The sequence below is a fragment of the Cygnus olor genome, chromosome 2, assembly GCF_009769625.2.
Source record: "Cygnus olor isolate bCygOlo1 chromosome 2, bCygOlo1.pri.v2, whole genome shotgun sequence".
NCBI lineage: Eukaryota > Metazoa > Chordata > Aves > Anseriformes > Anatidae > Cygnus > Cygnus olor.
This window is the reverse complement of record NC_049170.1, coordinates 112,669,079-112,682,676: the sequence shown is the minus strand read 5'-3', so window position 1 is coordinate 112,682,676 and position 13,598 is coordinate 112,669,079. Positions and strand designations below refer to the sequence as shown.

Below are 13,598 nucleotides of genomic sequence, written 5' to 3'. Positions count from 1 at the left end.
CTGTTCTTTTGTTTAGACTGTTTCAATGTGGAATTTATGCACCAGAGTAAGACCAGCTTAACTATTCTACTATCTCAATTCTTTTTGTTTTGCCAAAAAAACTGCTCTCTCATAACAGCTGTGTTTATTCCATTGAGCTCCTCCAGCAGAGAACTACAAATTATCCAATAAAATCAGGAACAAGCTCTGAAGATGCCTGCACTTGTACACCAATACAGCTGTATCTACACTAGGGGGGGATACCACTTTACTAATGTCTGTATAGCTGCAGCAGCACAGCTTAAGCCAGAGAAGTTCTCTGCAACAGGAGAACATTAGTAAAAGTATCTGGCAACATCTCATTTTTAGTACAGCTATGTTTGAGAAGGTTAATGGACAGAATAATCTTCAAGCCCTCTACAGATTTTCTCCTTGACTATTTACAATCTGTTATGGCCCAGAACCAGGGGAAATCATTTCTGCAGCTACCAGTATATTCTCACAAAAACTTTTTTCCCCTGACAGTTTTTGAAGTCTGTAAGAGTCTCCAGCACAGTGCTGTTGCTCTGGGCTTCATATGAAAAGGAACACGCTATCTCACTTGCTAATATATCGAGTGAACAAATTGTTTGTACATCTGGACCTTCCATGGCACTTCTATCTTTAATGTTAGCTTCCCTTTCTTTTAAAAGACTGCTTAGCTTTCCTCATGCTCTTGATGCAGTTTATTCACCAAAAGCATCCAGATTTGAAAATAAAGTTGGCTTTACAGTGTTTTTTTCCATATTTCCAGTGTTTTTTAGAATTTACTTTTTTTTAAGTTATTGGAACATGCAAAACCAAAAACATGCAGCAGCTCTGTCCAAAATCTGAAGCTCAAAAGATAAGAGCCAACTCCACAGAGAATCCTCCCTAAAACTCCACCTTACTAGCTAAAAATGTGTTGGCAACGACCCGTATCACATCTCTGCCTAGACTTGAGCCACAGGCGCTTCCCCCCCAAACAAGGGCAGCACCAAAGAGAAGCGCTGGTTAAGCCAGCTGCCATTTGGCACTCGGCCCTGTCGCAGGCGCCCAGAGCGTGTGCCAAGTAAGCCTGGTCTGTACCGACTACACACCCTTCAGGTGTTTCAGAAAAAGGCAACCACAGCACAAGATGCTTTAAAGGATGGGTAACACTATGAGGTCAGCTAACTTCGATCCCAGCTGTGCCTGAACAATGATGCTGAAGTTTTCCTATTTCATTGTTCATCTAGCGTACAGCAAGGATAGAGCATCTTATCGTGCGTTACAAGGGTACGGATACTGCCCAGACCAGAGAAGCCTACATGATACCTGGGAGCATGCAGCAGCTCTGTGTGATGCCAGCACAGACCTGACAGAGGCTGATGAACCCAACCTAATGGATGCTTCAAGTCCCATGGAGCTGCTTCAGGGTCTTTGCACCAAACCTACCAATTCTCCATGTTGGGGGACAACTTATAAACTCCGGCGGAGCACTTTCACAATTTCTGCAGCCAAACTTGCCCTGGCAGCTAGCAGAGCTCAAAGACAAGCTTTGCCCATCGTGCTGACCCTGCGTGCACAGCCTGGTCACTCCGCAGCCAGGATGAAACTGTCCACGAGTAACAGAGCTGCCTGTGCTGCAGTTGTTGCACAGGCTGCTCTAGGAAGTAACATCAAAACTCTGAACTGCAATAGGCTGTAATAATGCAGATTGGATTTATTTATTTATTTAGGTTTTTGCATGGGCATTTAAAAAAAACAGGAATTTAGATTTTTTAAAAATGTAACAAATACTGAGACATACTACATTAAGCCCTGCAGAGGAGACTTCTAGTCTCCTGACAAACTTACTAGCAAAGCATTTAAAGGCTGTCACTGTAACAAAAATATTCATCCCATACTTGAAGAGATTAATACCAGCTATCTAAAGCAATAGCAACATTATCAGATGTATTGTTACATGGACTGCCCTCTTTCTTTGTATTTGACAAACTCCAGAACCTCTATCACAGCTTTACCGCATAACCATTCTTCCTTGATTCTCTGCTGTGCCTGTAATGAATGTCAGAGAAAAGTACAGATCTATCAGGTCTAACAACACTGTGTGCATTGCAGTTAAGCAAATATAACCAAGTTTTCCAACTTTGCACTGGGATTTAGCGGTCGCTATACGACAAAGATGTTCATTTTTATTTTGACTGTCAGTAAATTCCATTCAACAACATGCTTTCAAGAAAAAAAGACAGCATTTTCTTATTTTCATGATTACTTGCTTGAACAGATTAGAGTTATCCCGGGTTACTCTTCCTAAGTGGCAGGAGTCCGTGAGACATTTTCTGGAGAAAGGGGTGGTTTTTACCCTGCCTCCAGTTAAACAGAAGCCAGCAGATGAGTGAATATTAAGCATTATGCAAATTCTTTAAGGTCAAGTACTGCATAAGCTGCGCACAGTCTCTATTGTCACTCTTCTGTATTAGAATTCAAACCAGCTACAGTTTTGCTAAGGAAGTAAAAGGTCATCTTAGCGTAGCTGCTCTACGGTAGATGTACCAGCTTCCAAAAGATTTGTCTCCAGTAGTTACTGGGGAGTAATTATGCTCCAACATGAGAATACAACTGAAGCTAACACCTCTGAAATCCCCCACAAAAACCTCTCCATCTTTCCAAGAGCAGCAGTCAAACAGGGTTAGGCTAAGCACCATTTCCTCAACTGATCTGAGCAAACAACTACTTGAAAACTCTTTTCTGGTCCTTCTTCCCCCATTAAATACCATATATCCACAATCAGACACTTACCTTAAGAAAAGGAACTAAATACGGCTGTGGAGAAGACTTGAGCTCTATGTACAGCTTCTTTGTAAATTCTTCTGGTTCAATTTTTGCTTCCTAAGAGGAAAATATAATTACAACAGTAATTTATAACTGAATCTATCTCCCTCCCTCCCCCAATATGTGTATTAACAATTCATGGAAGTTTACAATTATCACGGTGTTATTCAATTTCAGTATTCTCAAATGCTTTTTTCCTCCTGTATATTTAAAGAACACATTTTAGGATAGAATGATGTTATAATTTAGATACGATACGCTATTTTAAAATTAAATTCCTTTGTTCGACTACAGGCAGTTAATACACTTAAGGATATCTGTTCAAACACCCATTCACTGAAGTGAACTGATAGAAACAAATTTGTAAGTAACACTGATCCTTTTGAATATCTCTTTTATGCAGAAATATTTTAAATCCATCAAGGGTACTTCATGCTGTAAAGGTAGTTTATCTGCATAAGGATCAAAATTTAAATAGATCCGAGACAAAAGACAACTCAGTGCTGTTTTTGTTAAACAATTCCAGTCTAATGCTCACTAAAGCATAATAAAGCAGAATACTTAACGCCTTCTTTCTAAAGCAGGAGAAGCCAAACATCAGAACATCACTTTTGCATACCACCACGGCAACACTCCTCCAGCTCACAAAGCACAGTCTCCTTGAAGCTTTCTGCTCTGCCTCACCACAAACACCTGTTTCAGTGGCTTGAGAGGGTTAGGAAGCCACAGCAGCCTTCCGGGACCCCCTTGCACATCAGCAATGGGGCTGAGGTGGTGGATAGCCCCAGACACTGCTGCCACTTCTCACCCTCCCAGGTGAGACCATGCAGTTACCTCCTTCGGGAAGGTACAGACACACAAGGACGAGGGACCCTAGTGCCAGTCTCTCCATCTGCAGAGAAATTATGCTTTTCAACCTTATCCTCCCTGAGGACAGCTGTTCCAAGGAGCTCCGTGATAAGAGGAGGGGGTTTAAGGACCAGATATTCATAGAAGAGAACTTTGGGCAGCCCTCCTATCCAGTCGTTGGACCCGCTGCCTGTCAGGCCTCACTGAGCTGCAGATACAGGTTGCTGAGGTCCCACTGACACAAACGCAATGATTTGGTATACCACATCTCAGTGCAAATAAGGTGCTTGACACCCACTCCATGAAATGCTGCCTTAAGGACCACTTTACTTCACAGCTGGTGTTTACTTGTTTCCCTCATGCATATGAAACATTAATTTATTTTGCGTTTACATCATACACACATACTGAATGACAGAAGAACAGCATTTTAAAAATACTGTAAAAAGGCAAAGAAATGCACTGTTAAACAATTTATTAATGGCTGGTAATTACTGTTCTTTAAAAAAAAGCACTGTAAGCACAAGGAGGATTAATTCTCATATGTTCCTACAGAAGCATAGTGTATAGTCCAGCAGGGACACACAGGCAACAGAAGAAGAGAAGGGGAATCAAATATTTTTGCAAGCCTGCATCTTAAAACAATCTGTTCCCTGAAATTATCCTTCTTTCTACACCTTGCTTTTCTAGACTGAAATATTCCTTTGGTAACAACAAAGCAGTCTCCCTCTACCTGCACACAGCCTTCTGCTGAAGTGGAACAAAACTGCAGCAGTGGTCAAATGCCAAGACAAGGAGTGGCAGAAGAAACTATTACCAAGAAAACCCAGCTGTGCTGAGGTACACCACAAGGCAAGGAGAGAGACATTGGCAAGCCACCACATTATTTTCTCCATCCTGTTGTCTAACGACAGATAATTTCATGCTTGCTTCACTGGAGCTTCACCACCAACATGCAACTCGGTTCTGTCTTGGGAGTAAAGAAGTAAAATGGACTCAGTACTGTACTACAACCTCCAGAGTAAAACCCTTGCCACTGAGGACCCAAAGCTATGCTAGCGTGAAAAAACAGCTCAGACTCAAAAGCTATGTAAAAACTATCAGTGCCTCCTGTCATCAGATACCTGTGCGCATAAAGTGAAATGGGAATGCGAGGGAGAAAATACAGTATGGGATCCAGCTAAAATGAGTGTTATATGACTTAGGAGACTCAGATATATTCTGCCACAAATCCAGCTCTTTAGCTGTTAAAAAAAACAAGCAGAAAGAAGGAACAAGATTACAAAGTCAATGTCAAAAACAATATAAAAATGACACTTTGCTTTAAAAAAATAGTCTCACCAAGAGATTTTGCACCAGATTCTTCACATTCTGCCCCATCTCGGGGGCTTGAGGTCCACTAGATGCCAATTTTATTAGCGTGGCAAGGAAATTCTTGCATTTCTTCACATTCTCTAACATCTCCTAGCGCAGAAATAAAGAGAAGACTGTTAGATGTTGCATTGGCTCTCCAACCTCTGATGAATATAGAGAATGTTAATTTTTAATTAAATTTTTTTTTCCTTACTGTAGAAGCGCTGGTCTGTGCTACTGTTGTGCCCTCTGCTTTCACAGAGACTGCCTTCTGGGAGATGGATTGTGCAGGTGGTCCTGTAACTGGAAGTTTTACAGGTGTTCCAGTACTCGAAGGCTTTACAGCAGTAACTGTAGTAACACTAGCTGTTGCAGCTGCTGGCTGAATAGAAAAATTAACACTTTTTAAACCAACAATTAATATGACAAACACATACTGTATTCTGCTAGCATATTAAGTAGCATCCTTCCTCCACACTCGAGATTACTATTTAGAACATAAATGAACAAATCTTGTCATTGTTTTTAGAACTTTTGATTCATTTCCTTTGAGAGGCTCTATTTCATACAGTAAGTGACAAAACCAGCACGGCCATCATTCTGTTTTTGAGTCAGTGGGTGGTGGGGAAGGATGGAGGCTCACACAGTCTGAAGTCACTGCCTGCAACTTCAAGCGAAGAGGGAAAGGTAAAGTCTGTCTTGAAGAAACCTACTCCTTAACTTTGTCAAGCTTCTACGGTCTAAGACTAATCAATTTAATTCTAAGCCAAGTTATACTACTCTGAAGATAAAATATGACTTCAAGTGATTATTTATCTTCCTTTCTTCCCCTGCAGCTCCTCTCCCAGTTGCAATGTCCCTTATGTTTCCTATCATGCAGGCACCAGGTTGAAGATGTCTTCTGTCCACTTTGGAAGGATGCACGTGCCAGCGAAAGCAGCCAGCTGAGCCACAGCACCCAAGTTCTTCCTGCTTTTTCCTTGTGGGCACCAATTTGGATCTCTCTCAAATCTGCCCAGACACAAACCCTTTCAAAACTCATTTATGGGACTTTCAGGCCTTTTTCAAACCTCTTTTTCTATCAACAGATTCTGAAACTCCGGCAGCACAAGAGTTGCAAAGGTTTATAGCAAAAGCTAAAATTGCCTTTCTCCTTTGCAAACCAGGCTGAAAAATAGTAGTTGCCAAAGAAAGCCTACTAAACATGAGTATTAATACTTCAGATACATAAAAAAACAACTGTTCTTCTGATATAACGGTACAAGTAAGATGTTTCATTTCTAAAAAAAAAAAGCACACTTTTCATTTTCTCAACTTGTTAACTAAAAAGCCACAGTTTGACCTCACAGAAAACAGAAATAAGCAAAAGTTCCAGTTTAGATTTGAAGCCTGAAAGTCAGTATTGTTTTTTTTCCTCCACCCATTACTCATAAGATGGTAATGCCCAGCTTACCCTATCACAGATAAAACAATATCAAATCAGAACTGGATAGAGTTTGTGTAGAATATCAAAATGCTTTTAAACCCTTCAGAACAGGGGAAATTAGCGAGCTAACCTTTAAAGCTAGAGCAAAAACACTGGCACTTTTGTCAGACTTTTTCCTGGGTGGATCCTTCCCCCCCTATACCTCCCCAAGCCGCTGCCAGCTTGACATGAAAGAAGCAGGCAGCTACCAGAAAGCTTTCCAGCTTCGGCTCCCACTGTTGGTAACACTTTAATAGCTCTCTGCAGGATCTTTGCCACCACCACTGCCTCTTCCAAGGATGAGGCTCAACAGCTCTAAGACCACAGGGAGGCAAACTGGGCACGAGAATCCCACAAACAGATGGAAGGGAGGAAGACGGAAGGGGACAGAGTACAGACCTGTCAAGCTGCAATGCCTTGGGCTTTTAAAAACCGAAAACATGAGGTTTGCTGGAGCTGCTCTCTTGCAAAGTCCAGTGTGTTTACACATCAAGACCGGAACAGTATTTTATCAGCTGAGGGAGGGAACAACGGGAAGCCTGCTGGACCCTTTTCCCAGAACGATGAATATATGGGAATTAACTTCTGTCATCTGCCCTCAACCTTTTTCGCTACTGACAATTCTCATTCTCACTTTGAGCAACAGAGAAAGTCACCACAAAAAAAAAATGGCATTAATCCTGCATATTTTGAAGTCATTCCAAGAGAAGTGCTCTGCATTTAAATGAAAGTGCCCCAGCATGAAGCTAATTAGATACTTTGCAACTCTGTTATTCCATCTGGGAAGAAGGTAAAAAGATTTTAAAAAAGTACAGGTATTTTGTCCAACCTCTGAGCTCAAACATTCAGGAATGACAACATATGCTTTTGTGGATGAGAAGAATAATCCTGCAGTCAGTAAAAGGAGAGAGTTCTGCATGCAGTAGTGTACAAAGTTATACTCAGCATAAGGATATACTCAGGATAAGAGACACAATCAAGCCAAGTACTATTTCTTCTCCACTGTCTCCCACTTTGTCATGACATTGTATTTCCACACCAACACTCCTCTTCCGTTACCTCCAAAAACTCAAAATTAACACCAGCAAGTTCTTTTAGGACTGATGAACAACACAGCTGCCAAGGACGCCAGGCCCAAGGGCTCTTCCTTTCCTTCCCCAGGCAGTTCCTGCAACCTGCCACACAGGCTCCCTTGTCAGACCTCTTTCATCTCACCTGCCCCAGGGTGAGGACTGAAGCAGCCCTATGATAGCAATATGTATCCATACGAACCTATTTACTCTCTATTATGAAAGAGACTTGTACAGAGGGGTTTGTAATAGTCTGCAAACAGGCAGGCTCTGAGGAAGCTGTTACAAACAAAACAGCAGTATGCATTTTTCCCTACAGTCATCCTTCTGGCTACTCAAATCCAGCCCCACGCTCATTAGAAGTGGTCAGGTTTCTACAACCAAAAAAAGAAACCTTGCCAGAAATACTACGTCTTTAAATATCTCAGAAAATCACAAGCTGAACTGATTATATCAAAACTGAACTAAGAACCACATCAAAGACAGATGAAAGTTAAAAATTGAGACGTTAATAGCATGATGATCCTCCACATTTATTCACATTAGATTATGAGGATGCATCCATCCATCAGCTGTAAGAAATCTTTCTCTCTTCTCCCCACATAGTACAATAGACGACTATTGTTTTTATATCCTAAAGACTTCTATTTAGAGACCATAAACACATGGCTTGCAAGCTAGAATTCCAAAATAAAAATAGGTCAGGAAGACACATTACTGTTATTGTTAGACAAGAAGCATGTGTCGTTTCCACCCGTAGCAAAACAGAAAAGGTATTAAGAGATCTCTGGGTTTTCCCCTTTAAGCCCAACATTACCCATCTGTAGTGAGAAGGAAGAGAGAGCAGATCACAGACAGAGCTGTAAGTAATTTTCAGTTACTAATACAGAAAAACAGCAGGAGGACAGATCTGTAAGTCAGACTGTTAGTTACTGCTGTCAGCAAACTTATCTCCCCATCTTTCAAACACACTCAAGGTCAAGAACATGCATCCAACGTGGGGGGTTTTTGTTCATTTTCTGAATGCTTGGTCAACCACTATAGACCAGTCCCTTTCAAGCTCTTCTACAAAAAAAAAAAAAAAAAGTACAAGGAAAATTTCTCCAGGGATAACAGTATATTTTAGCTGCAGAAAGAAGCATTTTCATTATACGTGCATATCCAGAACTCTGACGCACAAGAACAGAGTAAGAACTGAATCTAGAACTGTCATGCTCTACAGGTAGAAAGGGTCTATTCAAAAGAGTCCTACAGCACTTCCCTCTGATAAAGAGAAGTTGGAAAAAAAAAGTCTAAAAATAATGTGGCATTTCCAATCACTGTCTACCTACAGTTGTATCTTTGGAATCTGTCTACCAAATACAATAGAGAGGTTTTCAGCTACGATCTTCCTTCAGCCTTTAATGAGAAAAACAAAAAAGTATCAAAAGTACAAACTTGAAAAACAGCTTGACTGGTGCAGCCAGCTTATCTTCCCCGCAGCACCATCTCAAGTACATTTTTTCCCCCCTAAGAAATTAGGGGACCCAAACAAAAAAAGTATTAGGAAGTCTCCATCTCCCAGAAAAGCTTCATCTAGAGCTTAAAGGAGCTCAATCACAAGGCACAAATGCATTGGAAATGGTTCTTTGAACTATTTATTTTACACATTGCTCACTGATATTCTGCAAGCGCTTTCTACTGCAGTAAGGGAAGATCTGAAATGTGCTGGCAGAAGCATTATTAAGTTAAAAGCAAAAGCTATCAGGTTAGTGAAAACCACATTAGAGTTAGAAATTACAAGAATATATTCATATTTTCTCCAGTTCTCTCCATTACTTATTCCGTTGTGCAATGAAGCTGCTACCTACCTGTATTACAGCAGGTGGCTGAACAGTAGAAGCCACAGCATTTGTTGTTTGAGATAACGTGTTCACAGGAGTAGCTACTGCTTTCTTTAGTAACTGGGTGCCAGAGTTCTTAAAAAAAAGAATAAATACATAAGTAACAATTATGCACACGCAGAAAACACAGGCACTGAAGTTAGTACCTGCTCTTGTTCAATAAAAACCAAGACACCTGCTCTTACAGTAATGAGACAAGTATCATTCATATAACCCATATTGTTAAAGCACTTTTCAACAAAGCTATTTGCCTACTAGTTTACGTGAGAACATATTCAGGGACATTTAGCCACAATGCCTAATCAGAATAAAATGGTTAAAGGATGAGCATTTGGGGAGTATTATGCAGGCAATTACTTTTTTGGACCTACTTTTACTTTGTGTGCTGACTACCATTATAAAAGATGGAAGCAAAAAGCCAGCAGAGCTTAGGGAAGGAGAAGGAAAATCCTGGGGACCTGGGAAAGGTTCTCAGCTTCACTTTGCTTCAGAGAAGTATCCCATAAGACTGAAAGGTTGCAGTTATGCTAGCCATAAACATTTAGGTAGTATGGGTGTTTTTTTTTTTTGTTTGTTTGTTTGTTTTCTTAATAAGCACCTTCTTTCTCATAATAGAGAAAATTTTTAAGTTGAACTATACCATACGCAATGACTAGCAACTTGAAAAACTGAGAAAGCAAAGCACAATGATCATGTGCGAAACACACCGACCATGCTGCTCAGAAAACATTGAAATGCTTAGTTAACCCTTAATAGCTTACTTGCAAACCCTGTTATGAACATGTAACACACAGATACATAAAATTAAGCCCGTGAGAGAAGTTACCTGTACAGCACATATTCTGACTGCAGGTGTGCTGGTAGGTACAGACGGTCGTACACTTGTGTTATTTTGTGGCTGAGTCTGTGCTCGTGCTATTGCTTGTTGAGATACCAGCATTAGTTGGCCATTACTGCTTCTGATAAGAACAGTTCCTGTTGGAGAAAAACATCCAGACTGTTAGAAATTAAGCGATATTATGGCTTTCAATACTTCTGTGGAAGAAATAGCTAGACCACACTGATAAGCTAATGTAACTTTTAGTTTCTTACCCCAAGAAACAATTGCCAAGAAATTTAAGAGCTAAAAAGCCTACATCAGGTTTACGCTGCATTTTATCACAGAAAACAACTCCCAAAGTCAAGGGACAAACTTGACTAGACAGCCATATCAAAACATTGCGTGTACAAGATACAAATTGCAAAGCAATTCATTATTTGAGTCAAAAGATATTTGGGACATGGGAAAAAAAAAAAGAAAAGACATTTCTCCCCACCAGGACACACACACTCTGGAATTATTTTAACAGCAACCTCTTCATGCAGTTCTTCAGCCTGCAAAACGTATCACCACTATTGGACTTAGCTGCCTCTATACACATTTTCCCTTTCTGAGCATTCAGGCACATCCTTGCAGGTGAAGATGCAGTTTAGAGGAAACCTGCAATGGGAACTGTAGCCTGAGTGGTACCAGTTCACCTGCCTACACCAAGACCATGCCCCTCAGTCAGAGGGCAGTGGTCCCCACCGAAAGCCATTCCAGACATTTCCAGCTGTCCCTCTGTCAAGGATCTGTCCAAAATCATTTGAATTCATGGATGTAAACAAAGTTGATTACAGCCAAATAGGAAAACCCCCACAAAAAAGTAACTCTCCTGTCTCGTTTCCTTGGTTTTTATTTTTTCTTTTAAACATACAGCAATGTCAGCCCAGCATGATTGCTCCTACAACCCTCCTCCTGACCCATCACCTATAAGGACCGACAATTAAACAGTTAACAAACAATGAGGTATTTTCACTCAAGCTTTCAAATTAAAAGCACTCTGAGGAGAATCAGATGCCTTAACAGAGTCCCAGCAGCTCTGCACTTGGGAGCCATTCAGCTACCAATGCCTGTTCCTTCCTCCCTGTCCCCCCACGGGCTGGACTCTGGAAATCCCAGACATTTCAGCAAGGTCACGATGACAAAAAGCCGGCTGGGTTCCTGGCCTGGACCCCTGCAAATCTTCCACAGGAGCTACAGATACAGAGCACCTTCCCTTTGCCCTCACCTCCTTTACCTTCAGCAGCTGCCAGGTCCACCACTACCACGTCCACCACTGCCCCCTGCACACAGCTGGTTAGTGAGGGCCTCATACAGGAAAGGAGGAAATGTACAGAAGAATGCAAGATAAGCAAATAAGAGTACTTCATTTTAAAAAATATATTTTTATTTATTTTTATTTATTTATTTTGGGGACCGCATAGATCTGTCTTGCAGGTTAGCCAACGTTTGAAGAATCCCAGTTCTTCTGCCACGCTCGTGGTATTTCCTGGTTTGTAACAACTCTGTATCATGGAACGGTCTTCAATGGCTGGTTCATCTGGAAGTTGTCAAAATATGCCACACAATGCAACCTAAAACACTGCTTCCACCTGAGTTAAAATTAATAGAACAGTTAGAGCCACCAGCTCTTTAAAAACAGTTGATAAATGTGAAACTATTGCCAGGTGCTTAGAGGGAGCTTTTCATCCTCCACATCTAAAAGCATAAGGCAACAAAAAACTTCATATAAAATTCTGTAAAACCAACATCCTGCCATTTACATAGCACAAACTAAGGCTGCCAGGGCTGCATCTAGAATGATTCCCCCCATTCTCAACCAACCTTTACTTGGTGGGGCAAATTCACAAGACAGTTGCATATCCAGAAAAATACTGTTACTCCATCCAACAACTCAGCTTTCTCCTTCTCCACTGAAATCTTGACTATAGCTACATTTAGGTACAGATAGATCTTTTAATTTAATCAGTGAATGCCTGGAATCACAGAAGATTTTCAATTTTCTTCTCATGTCGTCTTATTTAGACAGCAATTCATAGCATGTAATTTCTCATCAGTCAAAAAAATGCCTTTTTTTCCTTGTTCACATCACATGCTTACGCAGATTCCAGGAAAAGAGGGAATGCTGATGATGCCACACATTTAGATAGCAAAAGCATCTCTCTTTGCTCTAGGTCTCCATTCAGGGTTGTAGAAGCATCGCTGCTGGAGGTTTTAGGTTTACCTTTCTCAGCTTGCTTTAAAAACTCATTGCTAGCTCTACTCTTTAAGAAAAGATACATAAGTGCATCATTTAATTCCTTTAGAGATTTGGAATACATTATGTTCTTTGTTTTCATGAATTTGGATATTTTGTCACTAGCCATTATATATGGGGTTGGTTGGTTTATTTTTTAAGCAAAACTGTCAGAAGCACAAATTCTACTTCTCTGAATCATACTGCAAGAAAGAAACAAAACAGGTTAATTACCAGCCAACTTAATTAATTATAAGGGTGGTTTTCGCACTACTGTTATGAAGCTTCAGTTAAGCTCTGCCAGAAATGAAGACCGTGCCTGAAGTGTACTCCTTCCTCCAGTCACTTGAACAGGGAGAGCTTCCAGCAGGCTCCACTTGATGGGAAATTAACTCAAAAGCAACACAGCTGGAAAGCTTATGCAAATACTACACAGGTCATTGTTGTTCAATATTTTGAACAACAAAAAAAAGCACACAAAATAACCCTCCCCACCAGGGGACAGGTCCCAGTAGCCCCTTTACATTTGACCATGACAGCAATGTTTCCCCAACAGCACCATGCCACAAATATGAGGGAACTTTCTACCTGATGACAGGATTAGTTTATACATGGACACTCATGCTTCATCAAAACAGTTTAAAAAGTCTTTAAGTCTTTTAGCTTTATCACCAGGTGATAGCATGCACAGAAGAATTTACCCAAGGCCACTCCAGTGTAGTCACACAGAACTCTCCAGTGTAATATGAACCTTTCCACTTGGAGCAAACTTCAATTTTGCTATATTTGTACCATTTGGCAATTTTTTATAAGGTGGTAGCCTCTTCATGTCAATAGCTTTTTGTGACAGCTAGTGAAAGCAGAACTCTGAAACAAAACCAATATGATGGTAATCTGCTACAACTGCTCTTGCAGGAGTAACACTAAAAAAAGACAGATACCAGCACAAATAAAGTTGAAGACAAACTTGAAGCAGCCACTACTACAAATCTGTAGAATGAAAGCCACAAGACATCACTTCGAAGCCTCAAACACAGAGTTTTGGCAGTTACAACCTGATGTTGTG

The 13,598-nt window shown here is 40.7% G+C and overlaps 1 protein-coding gene across 2 annotated transcripts in view; it reads right to left on the bottom strand.

Annotated features, from left to right (window-relative positions):
* Window positions 1–13,598, bottom strand: part of TAF4B (TATA-box binding protein associated factor 4b) — a 69,146-nt gene that overhangs the window by 45,063 nt on the left and 10,485 nt on the right. For both annotated transcript variants that reach the window (XM_040550223.1, XM_040550224.1), the window contains exons 3-7: window positions 10,261–10,409; window positions 9,402–9,509; window positions 5,231–5,398; window positions 5,005–5,127; window positions 2,782–2,871 (exon numbers count right to left, since the gene is read on the bottom strand). In XM_040550223.1, the coding sequence (XP_040406157.1) occupies window positions 2,782–2,871; window positions 5,005–5,127; window positions 5,231–5,398; window positions 9,402–9,509; window positions 10,261–10,409 (638 nt within the window). The remainder of the gene's footprint in view (window positions 1–2,781; window positions 2,872–5,004; window positions 5,128–5,230; window positions 5,399–9,401; window positions 9,510–10,260; window positions 10,410–13,598) is intronic.